At 31.7% G+C, this 18,133-nt stretch overlaps 3 protein-coding genes across 3 annotated transcripts; 2 read left to right on the forward strand and 1 right to left on the reverse strand.

Moving 5' to 3' along the window:
• Positions 1 to 3,460: 3,460 nt before the first annotated feature.
• Positions 3,461 to 5,023, forward strand: LOTGIDRAFT_158366 (hypothetical protein; the record flags this gene model as incomplete). Its single annotated transcript, XM_009051529.1, has 2 exons — positions 3,461 to 3,671; positions 4,026 to 5,023. 2 exons carry the CDS (start codon positions 3,461 to 3,463, stop codon positions 5,021 to 5,023), a joined length of 1,209 nt encoding a protein of 402 aa, XP_009049777.1.
• Positions 5,024 to 8,113: 3,090 nt separating this feature from the next.
• On the reverse strand, positions 8,114 to 10,857 carry LOTGIDRAFT_186721 (hypothetical protein). The gene is made up of 4 exons (XM_009051530.1): positions 10,520 to 10,857; positions 9,950 to 10,101; positions 9,535 to 9,710; positions 8,114 to 9,271 (listed from the first exon to the last, which is right to left on the reverse strand). Exons 1-4 carry the CDS (start codon positions 10,801 to 10,803, stop codon positions 8,351 to 8,353), a joined length of 1,533 nt encoding a protein of 510 aa, XP_009049778.1. The 5' UTR covers positions 10,804 to 10,857; the 3' UTR covers positions 8,114 to 8,350.
• Positions 10,858 to 12,133: 1,276 nt separating this feature from the next.
• Positions 12,134 to 16,008, forward strand: LOTGIDRAFT_231033 (hypothetical protein; the record flags this gene model as incomplete). The annotated part of the gene is made up of 9 exons (XM_009051531.1): positions 12,134 to 12,311; positions 12,626 to 12,723; positions 13,643 to 13,709; positions 13,983 to 14,082; positions 14,222 to 14,338; positions 14,468 to 14,623; positions 15,047 to 15,116; positions 15,487 to 15,629; positions 15,979 to 16,008. Exons 1-9 carry the CDS (start codon positions 12,151 to 12,153, stop codon positions 16,006 to 16,008), a joined length of 942 nt encoding a protein of 313 aa, XP_009049779.1. The 5' UTR covers positions 12,134 to 12,150.
• Positions 16,009 to 18,133: the final 2,125 nt, after the last annotated feature.

Raw genomic sequence — 18,133 nt, forward strand, 5'->3', positions numbered from 1 at the left:
TACGTATGTCAACATGTCCTCAATTCAAATAATGGAATAATGGTGATACAAGGCTAACATGGGAATACACCACTTGTGACAGTGTAGTAAACCAAAACAAGTACAGGAAATAAAAATAATTACACTGACTGGGCGCAGCCATGATGCTGTTCAGCAGATAATGTATAAATCAAAATATTGGTAAAATTTTATGAGGCGATTAGGCCTATTCATAATCACTGAGGTGAGTTGAATATGTCAATATCATTTAGTAAATGATTAATTCTCGACAAGATTATACAGACACTAAGAAATATTAATTTACTCCGTAGCTAATGTTTACCCCGGAAGTGGAAATAAAAATATTTTATTTGGAAAGCCGTAAAAAACTAAATAGCCTAGACTTTTTTCTATGAAACTTGAAGTACATTACAGATGTACAACACCGCGGTTCGGGCTATCAATCAATTAGATGTCATTATAAGGAGAGTAATTTCATTCATTCCAGAGTCATTCTGGGAAAACGTTGACACTTTTAGAAGGACGGTTGTAAATTCTGACATTCAACTTCAAATTTTGCTAGTTCTGATTATTTGGCTTTTCATCAACATTTCCCTTATTTTGATGTTCTGGAAGAAATATGAAAGTATTTTAAGTGATAAAGTTGGTTCAACAGGTGGGTAGTTATGATATTGGCTGGTTGAATTGAAACTATAATTTATAATATTAATAGGTGATGTTAGCTCTGACTTAATAAAGTGATACAGTGGTGTAACCTATTTTCATGGATATAAGGATTCAACACCGAATTTCGTCAAAGTTAAAAAAAACGAAAACAAATTTTTATGTCTTAGATGTTTCCTCAGATATTCTACAAAATGATTCAAATTGGTTTATTTCGATTTTCTTTATGAATCCTTCACTTTGACCCATATTTCATGAGCAACCAACTCGGCAATGGCGGCAGAATGCGTCACCTATTTTCATGTACAATGTTTGATCTACAAATAAGTCTAGAAATACACGTATGGATGTCGGGTGGTATAATTAACTTCTCTTAGTATTTATCTTTAATATCAATTCATTATAACTAGTGACAATTCCTTCAAAGAACCTTGATTTTAAAAAAAAATAGTGACTGTCAAAATAAGATACGTAGCGTGATTTATTGCTAAAAGTCACTGAAACAACATAAGAATATGGTCCACTTTGTGTTCCATAGAAATTTTCTGCTGACACAGAATCTGCTAGTTGACCACGTGACTTCATTCGTTGGAATATATACTAGCAGACAACACTTGGAATTCCTATTACCGCTTGGGATTATAAGGAAATGCAGCCGATAAAAAATGGTGACGTTTGGTAATAAGTTAAATCCGCCATTTTGTATTTGTCAAAGTATACATTAATGCATTTTACCTTGCTTGAAACTACTGGATTCATTCTACTAGCTGATATTGTAGAGAAAACCCATGTTTATCAAAACAAACTGATGCAGAGGTCGCGCAAGGTCGCTCATGTAAATTATTAATCCTTTCCGGAAATCCATGTATAATAGGTTTCCACGAAATTAAGTTACTTGACTGTACTAGTCATAGAGTTAGAATGAACATAAAATTTAACTGTCAATATGAGTATATATATTCATCAGTGAACTTACCTGGTGTCATAAAGTTATAACAGAATCCCTGTAAAACCTAGAAAAATTGGAAAATTCATAAAACTAAGTAATATTAAAAACGCTTAATCTGAATATTAAGTTTTTTTTTATTTATTGGTTATATAAGGATCCTGTTATATTATTTATGACACCAGGTATATCTACTGATGAATATATAATGCTCTTATTGGCCAAGTTTAAAATTTTTGAATTTTATGTTTATTCTAAGAGGTAGTATCCCATTAATATTATTTAGCCAGTTTTAGTGTCTGAGTCAAATTAGTGATGACGTTACAAATCGCAAAGGCCTTTATATGATAAAAGCATGTTTTCCATTAGTCATCAAACACTTAGTTTAGCATGCTTTTCATTTTGTATTGCAAGGTTTCTTAATTAAATTATTTCCATTATTGATCAAATGATTAAACATGTTTGAACTTTAGACATCTCAGTGCCTTCCATATGTAGAAAAAATGATTTTTCTTGAAGAATATTTCTCTTATAAGCTTTTAATGTTTTGGATGTTAGCTTATATGTTGAAAATATTATTATGTATGTACAGGTATAAAAGCTACCGTAATAATCTTTTCAATATATTTCCCATGTTTGTTATATCTCATTATTTATCACCTGTATGATCTAACCAGGTGAAACAACACAATTTGTAGTATGGCTTGGAATTACTACTAACAACAGTATCTTGAAAATAAATCTTCAAATTCAATTGTCTCAAAAGCAGTTCAAATAAGAAAAATCCACTAAGGCCACATAAAAAATAACAATTGGTGATCGTCCCTGCCCGTCCCCGAAAAGGTATAGCAAAAAGTCAACTTTTCGCAGATATTTAACGCGGAATAACTGAAACATAATAGGTAATACCACCAGTAGGTCCATCTAGCGACCATAGAAGGAACTACAACTATCCTCAGTGTGACAACTGCTCGGGGAAAAAGGCTGTACTAAGACATGGGGTGAAAAAGACAAAACAATGAGCTGTTATTGGTTGTATAGGCCTAACACATGGCAGGTTTTTGTGCCTTTTCAAATGGAACAGCTCTCAGAAGTTTGTATGTTGACAAACAAAACATGATATCATGCAAAAGCTTCAGTGTAAAAGTAGAACTCTTCTCAAACACAAATATTTGCTTGACACTTCTTTTAGAACAGTTTGTTTTGAAATTTTGAGTGTAAAAATATGTTTTACATTCATAAAGGCATTTTCAGAGCCACCTTTCAATAGTATGCACCTAGGGAGGAAAATGATTGGACAAGAAGGTACTGAATTTTAAGAGTTTCAAGCAATTTTACTAATTTAAAAAAAAAAAAAATGTATGCAGTCTGTGGAATATATTTTGTTTAATTTATTGTTTGCATGTTTCTGGTGAGGAATAAAGTAATATCAGCATGTGGGCGAATTTTTTTTTTTTTGATCTGGCCTTAACGGCAATATGGAAAAAAAATCATGTCAGAACAGAGATTGATATGTAATAGAAGCCACATTGTTTATCATAAATTTGTGCTTCAGCTGCAGATCACTCATCCAAAAATCCAACTGGATGCTCACATTAAAAAAGAACTGTGCTTGGAACAAAAGCAGTTTTTTTTTGTCAGAATGCTTATTAAGGTATTTGCAAATAGCCACATTTGCAGATATTTTTCATAGAAAGTTATCAATCTATGTTATAATTCTTATTCTCAAACTTCTTTGCTTATTTTAGTAGCAGTTAAGTACATATTTGATTTCTTCTAGGGAAACAGAAATTATCTACAAAATCATTTCATAGTGCAGAAAATCTACACTTTAAGGAAGAATAAAGACTAATGGCAGCGATAAAAAGATTTTTTGAAAAGAAAAAACTTGATGTCAAATTCAAGAAAGCAGGAGAAGGTCACAGCCTAAATGAGACATCAGCACGAAAGCCAGTTTCAAAATCAACTGGATTGTCAAATCCACGACGTACTGGCCCAGCAGAAACTGGTCAAAGAGCAGCTGAAGCAGCATTATCTCGCTTACAGTCTACTCACGATCAAGGTATATATTGAAAACAGACCAGTTAGCTTTGTTAAACACTGTAATAGATAAAAAGAAATAAGGTTAGCTTAAGGACTTGTAATGCCAACTATGGTGAGGCTGCCGACTTATGAACATAGAGAGATGTGGGCATAGTAAAAAGAATGCTTTCCTTTAATGTGAAACAGGTTTTTTTTCCCTTATCCGTTGCTTTAGCTTCCTTTTCAATATTTTTGGCATTATTAGAACTTTTATGTTTTACAGGCAGTACATCAGTTGCAATGAAAGCTCGAATGAGAAGGGAGATAGAAGCAGAAAAGAAGGCATTGGCTGAAGCTGAGGCCAAAGGAGCAGCTGCAAGGGCTCCTCTGACAGAAATTATTCAAGACAGTGCTCCAGTGTTGTCAACTATATTTTATAAATGTCCTGAGATTGGAGAAGCTGTATTGAGTAAGTGTGAAATGGATGAGTATATCCATGAATTCCTATTAACAAATCTTGCAGAGGAACCAGAGATGACCTCAGCTTTGATGATTCAAACATTAAATAAAGATCGTGAAAAAGTTGGGAAATGTGTAGAAACCTTAACAAAGTATATTGATAATGTGATTAATAACCCAGATGATCATAAGTATAGGAAAATTCGAGTCAATAATAAAGCTTTTCAAGATCGGGTGGCCTGCTTGAAAGGAACAGAAGAATTTCTTCAAGCTGTCAGGTTTGAAATGAAGTTATTACCACATGAAGATAATGAAGAATATTTCTATGTATTGGAAGATGAAGCTGCAATGGATATTGAAAGATTAAAAGGGATAAAGGAAGTCTTGACTATGGCAAAACCCATTAAACCTCAACTTGACAGATCACTCAAAGTTTTCCATCCTTCATCTGGTGCCTCAAAATTTTACATTCCTGATGAGTTTTATGCTATTTCTCCCGAAGAAATTAAAAAAGAACAACAATGTCGTACTGAAGCTGTAGAGAAATTAGGGATGCTAAGAACGAAGGCAATGAGAGAACGGGATGAACAGAGAGAGCTACGGAAATATAGATTCACTCTGTTGAGAATACGATTACCAGAAGGTATCATTCTTCAAGGAACTTTCAGAGCAATGGAAAAACTGAAAACATTATATGATTATGTTCGTGAAAATTTAATAAATGACTGGATGCCATTCCAACTGATATCATCCTCGGGTGAAAAATTGATTGATGAGGATTTAACTTTAGCTGAACTTGGGCTTGTACCTGCAACTGTTGTCAACTTTGCTTGGGATTTGACAGTAGCAGCTGAGGTAGCAGCCCAACAAGGGTCCTCAGCTACCACTAATTGTTTAAAGCCAGAAATAGCTGCTCTTATTCAAGATCTCTAATTTTTATGTGGACGTATATTGTCGGCACATCCGTCCGTCAACATTTGCTTGTAAACTTGAGCTATTTTCGACCGTTAGAAGCAGAGTTATTGGCCTTGCCCCAAAATCTTGAATATGCTATTAATCTCTTAGTTTTCAACCGATTTTGATGAAACTTAAAATGAATGTTACTGGACCTAAATCGAAAGGTTTGAGAAAGTTTAGTTTACTTCTGATTAAATTTAAGGTTTTTTCAAGATTTAGGCCTCTTACGTCAGTTTGCTTGTAAACGCCCTAAAAACTGCAGTTTTTGATGGAATCAAATGAAATTCGGTATGTGTAGACATATTCTTAAAACGAAGATCAATTTCGAATTTGAGCTATTTTCGACCGTAAGAAGTAGAGTTATTGCCCTTGCCCCAAAATCTGTAATATTTACCATCCGCATGCCGCGGTGGGCGTATATGGCTGTGATCCACTATCTTATTATTTAACAGCGCTATTATTAAATTCATGCAGGCCAATTATGAGTTAATTTTTCAACTTTATCTTACAGACATTTACTTATAGATATCAATCTTGATGTGCATCAATTGTTTGTCAAATATATTGTCATGTATCTTGAATTGATAAAGGAAGAACCAAATTTTTTTGCATATCCTTAATTTTTAGTTTTTGGTGGTAAGACTTGTCAAGTTGAAAATTGTATTTAAATTGAACTATAATCAGTTGTTAATTAGCTACAATTTTAGTTAAGTTTATATATGCCAAAATCTCTTTATGTGGACCATCGTGTCCAAACCACACCCCCATTTGTCATACTTCCTCGGGGCTGTGGTATTACAAGTGAGAAATATTATGTATTCAGAGCTAAATATTGTCCAATCAAAATTGAGTAAGATTTTCGTTAAAGAATCGAAGCGGAGAGAAAATCAAACATTACTTTGGAATATTTACTTGGAAAGAATATGTTCTTATCTCTTCAAACGGACGGCAAAGCGATGTTGTGTTTTGTTTACATTTCTGTTCTACCGATCTGATTGGTCAGCTTTAAATGCCATCAATCTCATTTCCACGCCCCAAAAACAAAGTGTTGTGGGCTCTAGGTAGAATCTACCTTTCACCTAATATTGATAAAACCTGGTATGTATATACTTAAACATAAAAGGATCATTAAGATTAGATTGGTAATTACAGCCTCTATTGCGTCTGTAACCAAAATTTTGCATGTTTTTACTTAGTCATGGACAGAAACTAAAAAAAAGTTCATCCAATAATTGTCAAATATGAAGTTTAGGCAATCTCATTAATATGTACATGCATACCAAGTTTCATTAAATCCAGATGAAAATGGCACCGTCTGGTGTGTACACAAGAAATGTTGGCAGTAGGAGTAAAGGATAGGGCAACAGCTATTGTGTACCTACTTCTAGGTAGGCATCTTAAAATTAAAGATCAATCTGTGGCAGTTATATCTTAAAACAGAGCTAACCTCCAATGTTAAGAATCTGGACTCCACATGAAAGGGGGGGGTGTATATTGCCGTCGCCAATGTCTGTCGGTCTGTCCACAATTGCTCGTAAAAACTCTACAATACACAATTCTTGACGGATTTTGACAAAACTTGGTATGAGTGTTCGTAATCACCCAAGGATGAACCTGAAGAATCGAAAAATAGCATAAGTTATTGCCCTTGTTCTTGAAAACGCACACAATTTTTAGCTTGTAAACACTCTAGAAGAGATAATTCTTGACGGATTTTGACGAAACTTGGCATGAGTGTTTTTTATCACCCAAGGATAAACCCTATTGAAAATCAGAAGAATTGAAAAAGATTTAGTATGAGCTATTGCCCTTGCAATTTTTAGCTCGTAATCACTCTAGAAGGCACAATTCTTGAGGGATTTTGATGAAACTTGGTTTGAATGTTCGTAATCACCCAAGGATGAACTATTGATAATCAGAAAAATTGAAAAATATATAGTATGAATTATTGCCCTTGTTCTTGAAAATGCTTTCAAATTTAGCTCTTAAACACTAAAAGGCATGATTCTTGCTGGATTTTGACAAAACTTGATTATATTATTCAGTCCCGCAATGAAGATTGAATATTTGCCTGTCTAAAGTTTTCACGAGCTAAAAATTGAACAAGTTTTAAAGAACAAGGGCAATAACTCATTCTCAATATTATTCAGTATTGCCCTAAAGAGTTCAGAAGAAATGTACGACTGAAGGTTGAATATTTCATACTGGTGATTGTTACTGTACTGCTAAATATTTTTATTCAAAAATCAAAGCTGCCAGTGGGCGTATATTACCTTGCCTGGCAAGCTATCTTCATGTTAGTAGGTGAAAGTTTCTTGTTTAACTGCATACAGTAATGGACTTATTTAGTAAGACCCTGCGTTTTTTTCTTGTATATTGTGATCATGGTTTTATTTATGTTATGGTTTGTTAGTCAGCCTGTTAACAATCTGTATTGAGTATATATAGTCATTGTAATATTTATATTTGAATGTTATGTTAGAGAATAATTTGGTTATTGACATGCTTTGTTAATTTATTATCAATAGATATATTCAATTGATATTCCAGCTTAACCATAGATGCAGGATAAATTAAAGTTACATTTGTTAAATCCTGTTAGCAATTCTGAAATTTAATTGCTGAAATTGAAAGAACTAGAATTAATAATTGAAAATATAATTGTATAAAACAGAAACGCAATCATGTAGGTGTTAAATATTTCCTATAGTTATTTTAAGCTGTTCTTATTTGTGAATTAAAATCTCTTCTCTTGCAACTTAAAGGTCAGTCTAATTTTTCTAGAAGGTTTGGAAATTTAGGCAAATCAATCAAGAGAAATGCCCCCCCCCCCCCCCCCCTAAACTTATCTGAAAAATTTCACAAGTAGTTAGAAAACTAATGCACAGATTTAAACCAAGAGTATAATTTACAACATTTTTAATGATGAAAATGTTGCATACTGCCCTTTAACAAGTATGTATTGTACCACATTTTTGTGTTTTCACTTCTTGATCATTAAAATTTTCATAAGCAGATAGTGTAGCAAGCATTTACCCAATTTGAAGCCCAGCTAAGTGAATGAATCAAATTTTCGTTTTATTTATTCATCAACAATTCAACAAATAATTCATAACAAATTCAACAATACATCATAATTAAATATTTATACACCTATTCTTATCACTAAAAGGTGAATTTATAATCCGCACTTAAAATATTCACATATTTGGAATTTGTGAGAATAATATTAAAATGGTTCTATTGGAGTTGGAATGGACTGAGGTACCAATTACTAAAACAATACAAATGTAAAATATCCATTCATACCTGCACACTGAATTGGTCATTTACAGATTTAGGTCTTACCAATAATATTTGTATGTCCATGACATTTGTACCAGTTAGCCCTGTTTTCACTGAATAACGACCATCATTGAAAGCTGAGAATATATGATAAGAGTCATTGTTATCTAGATATGATTTGACTTGCAAGCCCTGTTTTTGACAGTCTTTATAAAAATTTTGATTTATCACTGCACCTGCTAAATCAGTAGGACCATCTTGTCCATCTGTTCCAGCACTAAGAAACTCTATATCACAGTCACACTGCTCATCATGAAGTATGTCATTTAAAACTAACCCAGCAGACACAACCATTTCCTGATTTCTACCTCCCTTACCAGTGCCTTTAATTTCAACTGTTGTTTCCCCACCTGTTACTATACAGATGCCACTTTGACTATTAATTGCCATTTCAATCATCACTGTTAAATTGTTTAAATTACATTTAGAAATTCCCATTTCAATTATATTAAATTCTAATGCAGTTAATACTGAATTGTATTGGGGATCTTGACTTTTGGTAAACAACATACAACAATATTTAGCCAAATGAGCAAATAAATTACCCATTATTCGTGCTTCCCCTTCCAATGACGAAGACAATATAAAAGGAACAAAGCCAAGTTTTGCTGCTTTTTCCGAGGCTGATGTAGTAGCTATAGAATTACTACCAACAATTACATTTTGCACTTTGGACCAATCACAGGAATTGTTGTGATCCTTATTTTGATTCTGGAATTTCAGGAAATCTTTAACATTTTTTGGAACTTGCTCTGATATTTCAAACTTTTGAAGTAAATCAAGACATTGTTGAGATGTTGAGGAATCAGGCACTGTGGGTCCACTAGCAATATCTGATAAAGGATCACTGATGACATCAGATAGTATAAGTGATATCACCTGTAATATATAATATTTAAAGGCACGATCTAAAATGGAGAATCTGCTTAATCCACATCATAAAAAGAAATAAGTTTGATCAACTGATAAAGTTTGTACATGTGATTTATCAACTAAACCATTATTGTCTGAGATGAAAAAGAAAAACCAGTTGCAAAATTTCTTGGAATTGATCTTTCCCAGATTTTTTGGAACAATTTACAGCTTGGATGACTGGAATAATGAGAAATATATAATCATGATCATAACTAAACAAAATATACCTGAGCAGGTTGTGCTAACACTGCCAAACCACCACCTTTCATAGATTCTATATTTTTTCTTATCATATTTAATTGTTGTATGGTAGCAGCTTTTTTAGCAAGGAGTTTAACCACAGACATTTCTTCTTGTAATGTTATAGGTGAATATGGAGAGGGTAATAAGGAAGATCCTCCACCTAAGAAGAAATAACCATTATCAAAATTCTCAGGCATTTAATTTATAACAGTGCTAATCTCTTAATATTTTTTTGTAACAAAATTTCTGTCCAAACTACAAAGATATCTTGCCAGACATTTTCCCAAATAGTATTTTTTTTTTAAGGATTTTGTGAAAGCAAGTGAACCTATTTTCAATTTCAATTAACATCAGTTATCATGTCTGTTTCAAAAGAATATGACAATGAAAAAACAATACCTGATATCAATACTAATAATATATCATCAATTGTTAAAGATTTGACTAGATTGTGTATATTCATAGCAGCTTTGTGTGAATTATTATCAGGTAAATTATTCTCTGCTCCTTCATACACTTCTATTCTACTATCTTTACTTAATAACATATCACTGTAAATATCAAAAACATAAAAAACATATAGCAATCTATTATTTGAAAAATAATTAATGACGGCTGAAATTAATTTCTATCAGATTAGGAAAAGATATTTTATACCTTTCAAGGTAATGCAAAACATAATTTAATATACATGTATGTAGCAGAACTTGCTTGTTAATAATCTGAAGTTATCAAGATTCAAATTTCAAGGGGATATGACTGTCTGAACATTTACCAGCTAATAGAGTTCATTTACTGCTGCCAAAATTCCTTTTCAGAAATTAAATGAACTATTGATGTAAATGAAAGTTTTCTGAAATTATGTTCAATCATCAGCTATTCAGTTTGAAAAGTGATACTGACAGCTGAGATTGAGCTCTGTTGGTTTGTGAGTCTGTCTTATGAATTGTATATTTTGAATATTCAGACCTTTTTCCTGATTGCTGTAACATTTCTACACTGCCCAATGGAACACTAACAATACCACTTTTAATCTCATGCTTTAAAATATCTTCTACTGTCCTTGCCATTCCTAAAACAGCTTTACCAAATCCCACCACATATACATTGTTTTTCAAGGAATATTCTCTGTTTTCAATGTGTAAAATTTTATTTTCATTTTCATATTTTACTTTATTAATGATCATTTCTCCTGGTAAAACAGAAGAAACTGCAGAACTAAATATTTCTCTTGCAAAATCTTGTCCAGCCATTTCTTTGTTGCTGGTTTCAGTACTAAAACTACTTTTGAAATTTTGAAACAACTTATTTTTAGGAGCTTTGAACCATCTATCATTTGAGTACAGCTTTATCCAACGTAAACATCTATAAATGAAAGTAATAAAGAGCTTTGATTTTACATTTGACATAGACACACTTCTCTCCCAGAAAGTTCTAGTGTAAATTACATACTTTTCTGACTGAAAATTCCTCTCTGTAAAATCATGTTTACAAATAATTACTTTTCCAGTGGTTAACATTTTCATCAACCCAGAGGAAATGTGATACTCTTAGTAGTATTTTGTAATGAATATATTCTAATTCAAATTTGACACGTTTTTCTAAGTCAAAGGCAATAACTCTGAAACTCATCTGATTATTACCCATTTCAAACTTGACTTATATCTCATCAATATATACATGCATACGAAGATCAGATAAAAACTGCATTCAAGCCAAATTTGAAACGTTTTTATTAAGTCAAGGGCAATAACTCTGAAACCAGTCATCCAATTATTACCAATTTCAAGCTTGACAGAGATCTTATCAATATAAACATGCATACCAAGTTTCATCAAGATCGGATAAAAACTGTAGCCTCTATGTGACTACAAGAAATGTGAACGAACGGACAGACCTGCGAACAGGCAATATACGTCCACATTTCCATGTGGGTGTATAAAAACGGTGTAGTTAGAGCAATGCAGAAGAATTATTCTGGCTTACTCCAACTTCAACTTCTTGTCATTTCATTGTGTGATAAGAGACCTGACTTGAGACACAAAGTCATCACCCTGGTTGTTACATAGAAAACTAATAATGTATTGGTTGTTATTATATTGTTGTAGGTATAAATCTCATTTCTACTAAATGATTTACAACTTTCATCACATTTGTTGGGGTTCTTTAAGTTACTTCAACTTCAAGCATTTCAAATTGACAAAACAACCTATTTCATGAACAAAATCTGACCTCATCTCAAACTTTCTACTTAGCAAAATGCTTAAATATGTGAAATATATTCATAATTGAATGAATTGAATTGAATTGGGTTAACTGTACAGTTTCCCTCGACACTGAACTTTATCTAGAAACTTTTTATGTCAGTGTGTCAAAGTCAATTGCAGGTTCGGGCAAAAAAATAAATATTGTTGATAACATTTATTCTGCCAGCATATATTGAAATAGATTAATGACTTTTTACAATGCTTTTAAAATATCATATTTACAAGATTACCTTGATTTGTTTTGATGAAAACTAATGAAAACGCGTAGACGATAGTCTCGCACTTGTGTCATTTTCTCCCGCCATGCTTGTTTAGGTTTCCGTGAATAATAAAATGAGATTAACTGAAAATGTGGTGCGAAATCTTCGCGTTGCGAAGATATTTCGAGAAAACACTGAACGCATTAATAGCATTGATTTCTCCTCAAACGGAGAGACATTGATTTCGAGTAGCGATGATGATTCAATTGTTATTTATGATTGTTTGAACGGAACGTAAGTGCACGATTTGGATGTTTAGTTTACGTTTACAAAACTAATTGACTATTAATTAATTAGGCCTAATGTGCCTAAACAGTCAAAGCGTTATGGCAATGGTTTTATTTTTAACAGTAATTTTGCAGGTCAAATGAATGAAAACATTGCCTGGTATACTTATTTCAATCAACAGTACTGACCCTTTGTACGAAATGTAAACAAAGTATTCATTTTCTTTGTTTATTTAAATGCAGTTGCTCCCCTTTACATAAAAAGCTTCACATCTATGTTTTTTTGTTTTTTTTAGTAATTGAACTCTTTACCTATTTCAGACCGAAAAGAACATTAAACAGTAAAAAATATGGAGTAGATTTAATTAGATACACACATGCAGTTAATGCAGCATTGCATTCTTCTACTAAAGTAGATGGTAGGTAGTCTATAATATGTACAAATGTCATAGTAAACGCTTATTCAATTGTCATTTTTCTCAATATTTTTTTATCAATGCAGTCATTTAATTACTATCAATACTACATGCAAATTGACATTAATGAAAAAATATAATGTGTTAAATTCAATTAGTGGTACTGACAAAATGCAAAGGTAAAAGTCTTCACTTTTGTTCCTGTATTAAAGGTTAGCATTAAATTCGTTTGAATAGAAATTATATCATCGTTATATCGAAACGATCAAAAACTTCATAAGAAAGATAAGCCAATTGCGAATCATTTCAACCTACTCAATGGTTCCATTGAAAAAGTTCCCTTATTGCCTACTGTTTAACCCAAAACCAAGCGATTGCAGAGAGAGTTTCTGAATCGATCAATTACAAACCGTTGTACCTACTGGTCTAAATATCCAGCATGACAATCTGTTGTAACCCATAATTCTACTGCCAAAAATGCTTCTCTGTCAAACCACATTACAAGGAACTTCAAGACCAATTATCGAATATATTCAAGAAACGTTTTGTTACTGCTTTTAAAATAAACAAAAATCTAAGTAATTTTCTTGTCCATGGCAAATTGGACCCTATTCCATTAACTCTCCAAAAAAATTGCATAATGTGATTTTAAAAAAAAAGTTTTTGTAAATGTTTTTTGTAAATATTGTATTATTCCAGTCTTCAGAATATATATTTTTGTAATTTCTCTTTACGCGCAGCAAAGAACATTTATTATATTACAATTTCAATCTAATCTTTATTTCTCAAATTGATCATTGATGCAAAAGAAGTATGTTCTTGTCTTATGATCTTGGCCAGGAATGTATCAGCCAACAACCAACACAAAAGTATCAATACTAAGTTGGTCTGTGAGCAAGCTTTCATATTTCTTTTATTGCAGATACCATAAGATATTTGTCGTTACATGATAATAAATATATTCGTTATTTCCCTGGTCATACAAAAAAGTAAGTAACATTTTATTAGCTTCTTCTCTATCTGACATTTGTTATCAATTAGACCCCTATCCTCCCTTACACTAGCACTCTGTGCTTTTGGCAATTAGAATATTAACATTTTAACAAATCAAGTTTATATCCTCAAACCCTGTCTCATTTGCGTGATTTTGAAGAGGTTAAAATTTCGTTAGTTAAGTTGCACCTGTTGATCCCTGCTTTTCTACATGTCTTTTTTTACAAAATAGCTACCAGGTGACTCTTTTTTTAACTTTAACATTTCAGGGTTGTTACATTGTGCATGTCACCTATAGATGATAGTTTTCTATCTGGTTCATTAGATAAAACAATCAGATTATGGGATCTCAGATCGCAGAATTGTCAGGTAAATCAGAAACATTTTAAACTCATTTTTCATTTACACTTTTCCTATGGGTTTATTTGCAACCTGCTCTGAATAAGATTAATAAGCTTATATACCTGCATAATAAATGTGTTTTACCAGTTTCTTTATTCTTTTGTAGGGCTTGATGCATTTATCTGGAAGACCAGTTGCGTCATTTGATCCTGAAGGACTTATTTTTGCTGCTGGAATTAATTCTGAAACAGTTAAACTTTATGATTTAAGATCTTTCGACAGGGTGAGTAAAATGTTCAGTAATTGTTTTATCACATACAATGCAACCCTCTTGTCAATGTTTTGCTTAATACTCTTATTGTATGTATAGTTAACAAAATGATAAACATTGGATACATTTCTTTATCCCCAGGGACCATTTGCAGCATTTAAATTGCCACAAGATAAAGAATGTGACTGGACTGGTGTTAAATTTAGTCCTGATGGTAAATTAATATTGATATCAACTAATGGTGGTGTATTACGGCTACTTGATGCTTTTCAAGGAACACCCTTACAAAATTTTACTGTAAGTTTTGTTTGCAAGATGTCTATGTCTTATAAATCATAAGCAAAATGTGAATGTGTCGGCATTTTTTTAGTTAGAAATGCATCATGTAAGGGGTGATAAGATATATTATGATCTGGTAGTCTGGTGATAGATTTGTTATGAATTCTCTTGTGGGATCTGCGTCACTGGAATTGCTGGAATAATAGGCATCTGACAAAGAATTAGAATTTCCCATAAAGAAGTGAAAGGTGTCCCCGATGCACATAAAAAGGCTACAACCTCTTTATAATCCCTTTAATTATACTGAAATTAGCTTAAATGGTAAAAAAAAAAAATAATACTAAATAGATCTGTTGCATCATTTAGATGTAACAATTATACTATGTAAACATATTTATTGATTTTATCAAGTTTTTCCTATAAACCATGCATATGTTACAGGGTTTTACAAACAATAGAGGGTTACCAATAGAAGCATCTTTCAGTCCAGATTCACAGTTTGTATTTTGTGGTTAGTATCATACTTTCTTAATTAAGAAATCTCACATGTTTATTTACTTGCAAGTTTTCATACAAAGAAACTGCATCTTAATTGCAACTTAATATGCAAAATTTGAACTTGAAATTAATCTCTTTAAAAACAAATATCAAAATGATATGGGCCATTGGTTATATTTTAACAAGGCCAAGTCCTTCTATGACTATCATTTCAGTCTAGTAGAAACATTAATGTATCATACCAGGATATGCATAAATAAACATGCCCATCTTTACTATTTAGAAAGCTGATAAATGTGATTCACATTTAAAGAATTGATAAAATTTGGTTAATCTTTGAAAGTAATAACACAGTTATTCATATCTGTATTATGTAATTCTAGGTTCAACTGATGGTAAAGTACACAGTTGGAGCACGGAAACTGGTACTAAATTAGCAATATTACAAGCAGATCATCCGGGTCCAATACAAAATTTACTTTTTAATCCTAAATATATGATGATGGCTTCAGCTTGTTCAAATATGGTAAGAGGTGATAAAAAGATTTTGAAATATCACTAAGACAAGCAGGATTGTTATATATGTGATAGTGATTAAACTGACTATACAATCTTTAAAAGATTTCAAATTTTTGAAATAGTTGTAGTTTCCACATGCCATAATGAAGAATATTCAATAATGAGATATGTAGTTTACATGTACTATTATTGTGCTGGTGGTCTTTGCTTCTCTAAGATTGGATAAAATGAACTGTCACACTACAATGTGAGACAGCACACCATTCTTTCTGTGAATAAAATGATAAAGGCACATTGTAACAATTCACAAGCCCAGCAACTTCAATATACATAATATATATCTAACTATATTACAGGCATTTTGGTTACCATTAGTTGATGAATGAGGTGAAACATATTTATATAGAAGCTAAAAGTGATAATTTCTACTGTTGTGTAATAATATAAGGCTAAACTTGGTGATGGTGAGGTTTATTGGGAATGTGCTTTTGTTTACTGGAAATTATTCCTAAAGTCATCTGTAGAACAATAACATATTTTCAGGACTTTTGAAAGTAAAGTAAGATGCAGGTTTTTCATATGGCCTTGTCAAACTGTTTGTCACCATAAAGATCATATCAAAATAACACAGGTATTGATTTATCAATGTTTGCAGTTCCAAATATGAAATTAAACATTTTATCTGCTACAGACTAAACACTTAGCGTCTTGTGAAAGTTGAAACTAAAAATAGTTGTCAAGTATCACTCTTTCGGCTAATTCCTTCTGATTCAACTATGTTTGAAAATGATAAAAAACTTCATTTCATTTCAAAATATGGATGGAGAATATAGTCTTTAATTCTAGTACAATATGTATTGAATGAAGGAATTAATTAGGAACATGTATCATAGATATAAGCATAATGCATGTCTTAACTAGAGGAGAAGTATCATATAAGTGTGATCAGAATACAGTTTATGTATTAACCTATATAATCAAGAAGATGATGTATTTACTTAAAAGTGAAGTGTAATCTTGTGCTGTGTATTTAAAATACATGTACAGAAAAAACATGATTTGAGAGTTTTCAATTTTGTACTGCCATTTTGTATTTTCTTACTTTAGAATATACTTTTTTATGCTCATACAATATGTATCCATTGGTCCGTCCGTTAACATAAGACTTTAATTGTGTACTAAAAGTTTTCATCTTAATTAAAATTTAAGTGATATTTAGAATGATGAAATAAGAAACAATTCTTTTAACTCATGATTTCTATACAATGGACTCCTGACTCATTTGTAGTAAAAAAAAATTGGCTTGTGTTTTCATCAATTTTTGATAATATTTGAGATGTTTGACAGATTAGAAAGATCTTCTTGATGATGCCCAAGAGGCCAGAGTTTTTTTTCTGAATCACACAATGTCTGAATCTCAGATGAATTTGAGTATGAGCTGTAGCACAGTCGGCTAGAGTGTTAGAATGACATAAAAAAAAATGGAACAAATGATGGTCATGGGTTCTAATCTCAGTCGATTTGTGACAGTCTGTTGACTTGAAAAAGTCATCTTTCCTCAAGTCAACCCATCTTTAACTAGGTGTAGATAATCTGGGAAAGATAAATGTCAGGAGTTTAAAGGAAGACTTAAAGGAATATAAAATTTAAGAATTTTAAACTTGGCCAAGAAGAGCATATATATTCATCAGAAGGTGTCATAAATAACATAACAGGATAATTATATAATATCCGATAAATTTAAAAAACTTAGTGATTATCCATATAAATGAAATTAACAATTGAAAAACGCTTAATATTAAGATTAACAAATAATAACAAAGTTTGATGAATTTTTCAGTGTTAGAAATTTTACAGGGATTCTGTTGTAACTTTATGACACCTGGTAAGGTAACTGATGAATATATACTCATATTGAACATTCTTAAAAACTTCAATTTTATGTTTATTCTAAGACATAGTATCACTTTAAGCCAAGGACTAGCTGGTAAAAGGTATCTTCATGAACCATGTTATTACCCCGGTCAAAAATAGTAGTTTCTTTTTTTTTTGAAAGTAACAACATTGTGTTCTGTCAACCACAGTTTTTGTCCACTTTGCTTGTGTTAAAAAGTATTTTGCAATGCTGTTGTAAAGGTATGTCATCATTTTATTTCATTTCACGTGTGTGATACCAGTCATTCATTTAAGTAGTACAGAACCACTTTTGAGAATTTTATTCATTCTTGAGATAAATTTTAAGAAATCCTGACAATTGCTAAATAATAACTCAACTTTGTAACCCTATATTTGTATCCTGTATACAATAATAAGACAAATGTGTTTATATGTGTTCATTTGAATTCACTTTCGGTCATGCATTTCATTATTATTTATCAACTTCTATTTCTAAGGAATAGATTGATTCTAGATACATTTATACTTAAGTTTGCAATGTAATGATTATTTCAAAGGTTCTTTGTTAAGTTTGGTAATCTGTTATTAATTCATGTATCATTTATTTTTCATTGT

The sequence above is a fragment of the Lottia gigantea genome (genome assembly GCF_000327385.1).
Source record: "Lottia gigantea unplaced genomic scaffold LOTGIsca_17, whole genome shotgun sequence".
In the NCBI taxonomy this organism is placed as follows: Eukaryota; Metazoa; Mollusca; class Gastropoda; family Lottiidae; genus Lottia; species Lottia gigantea.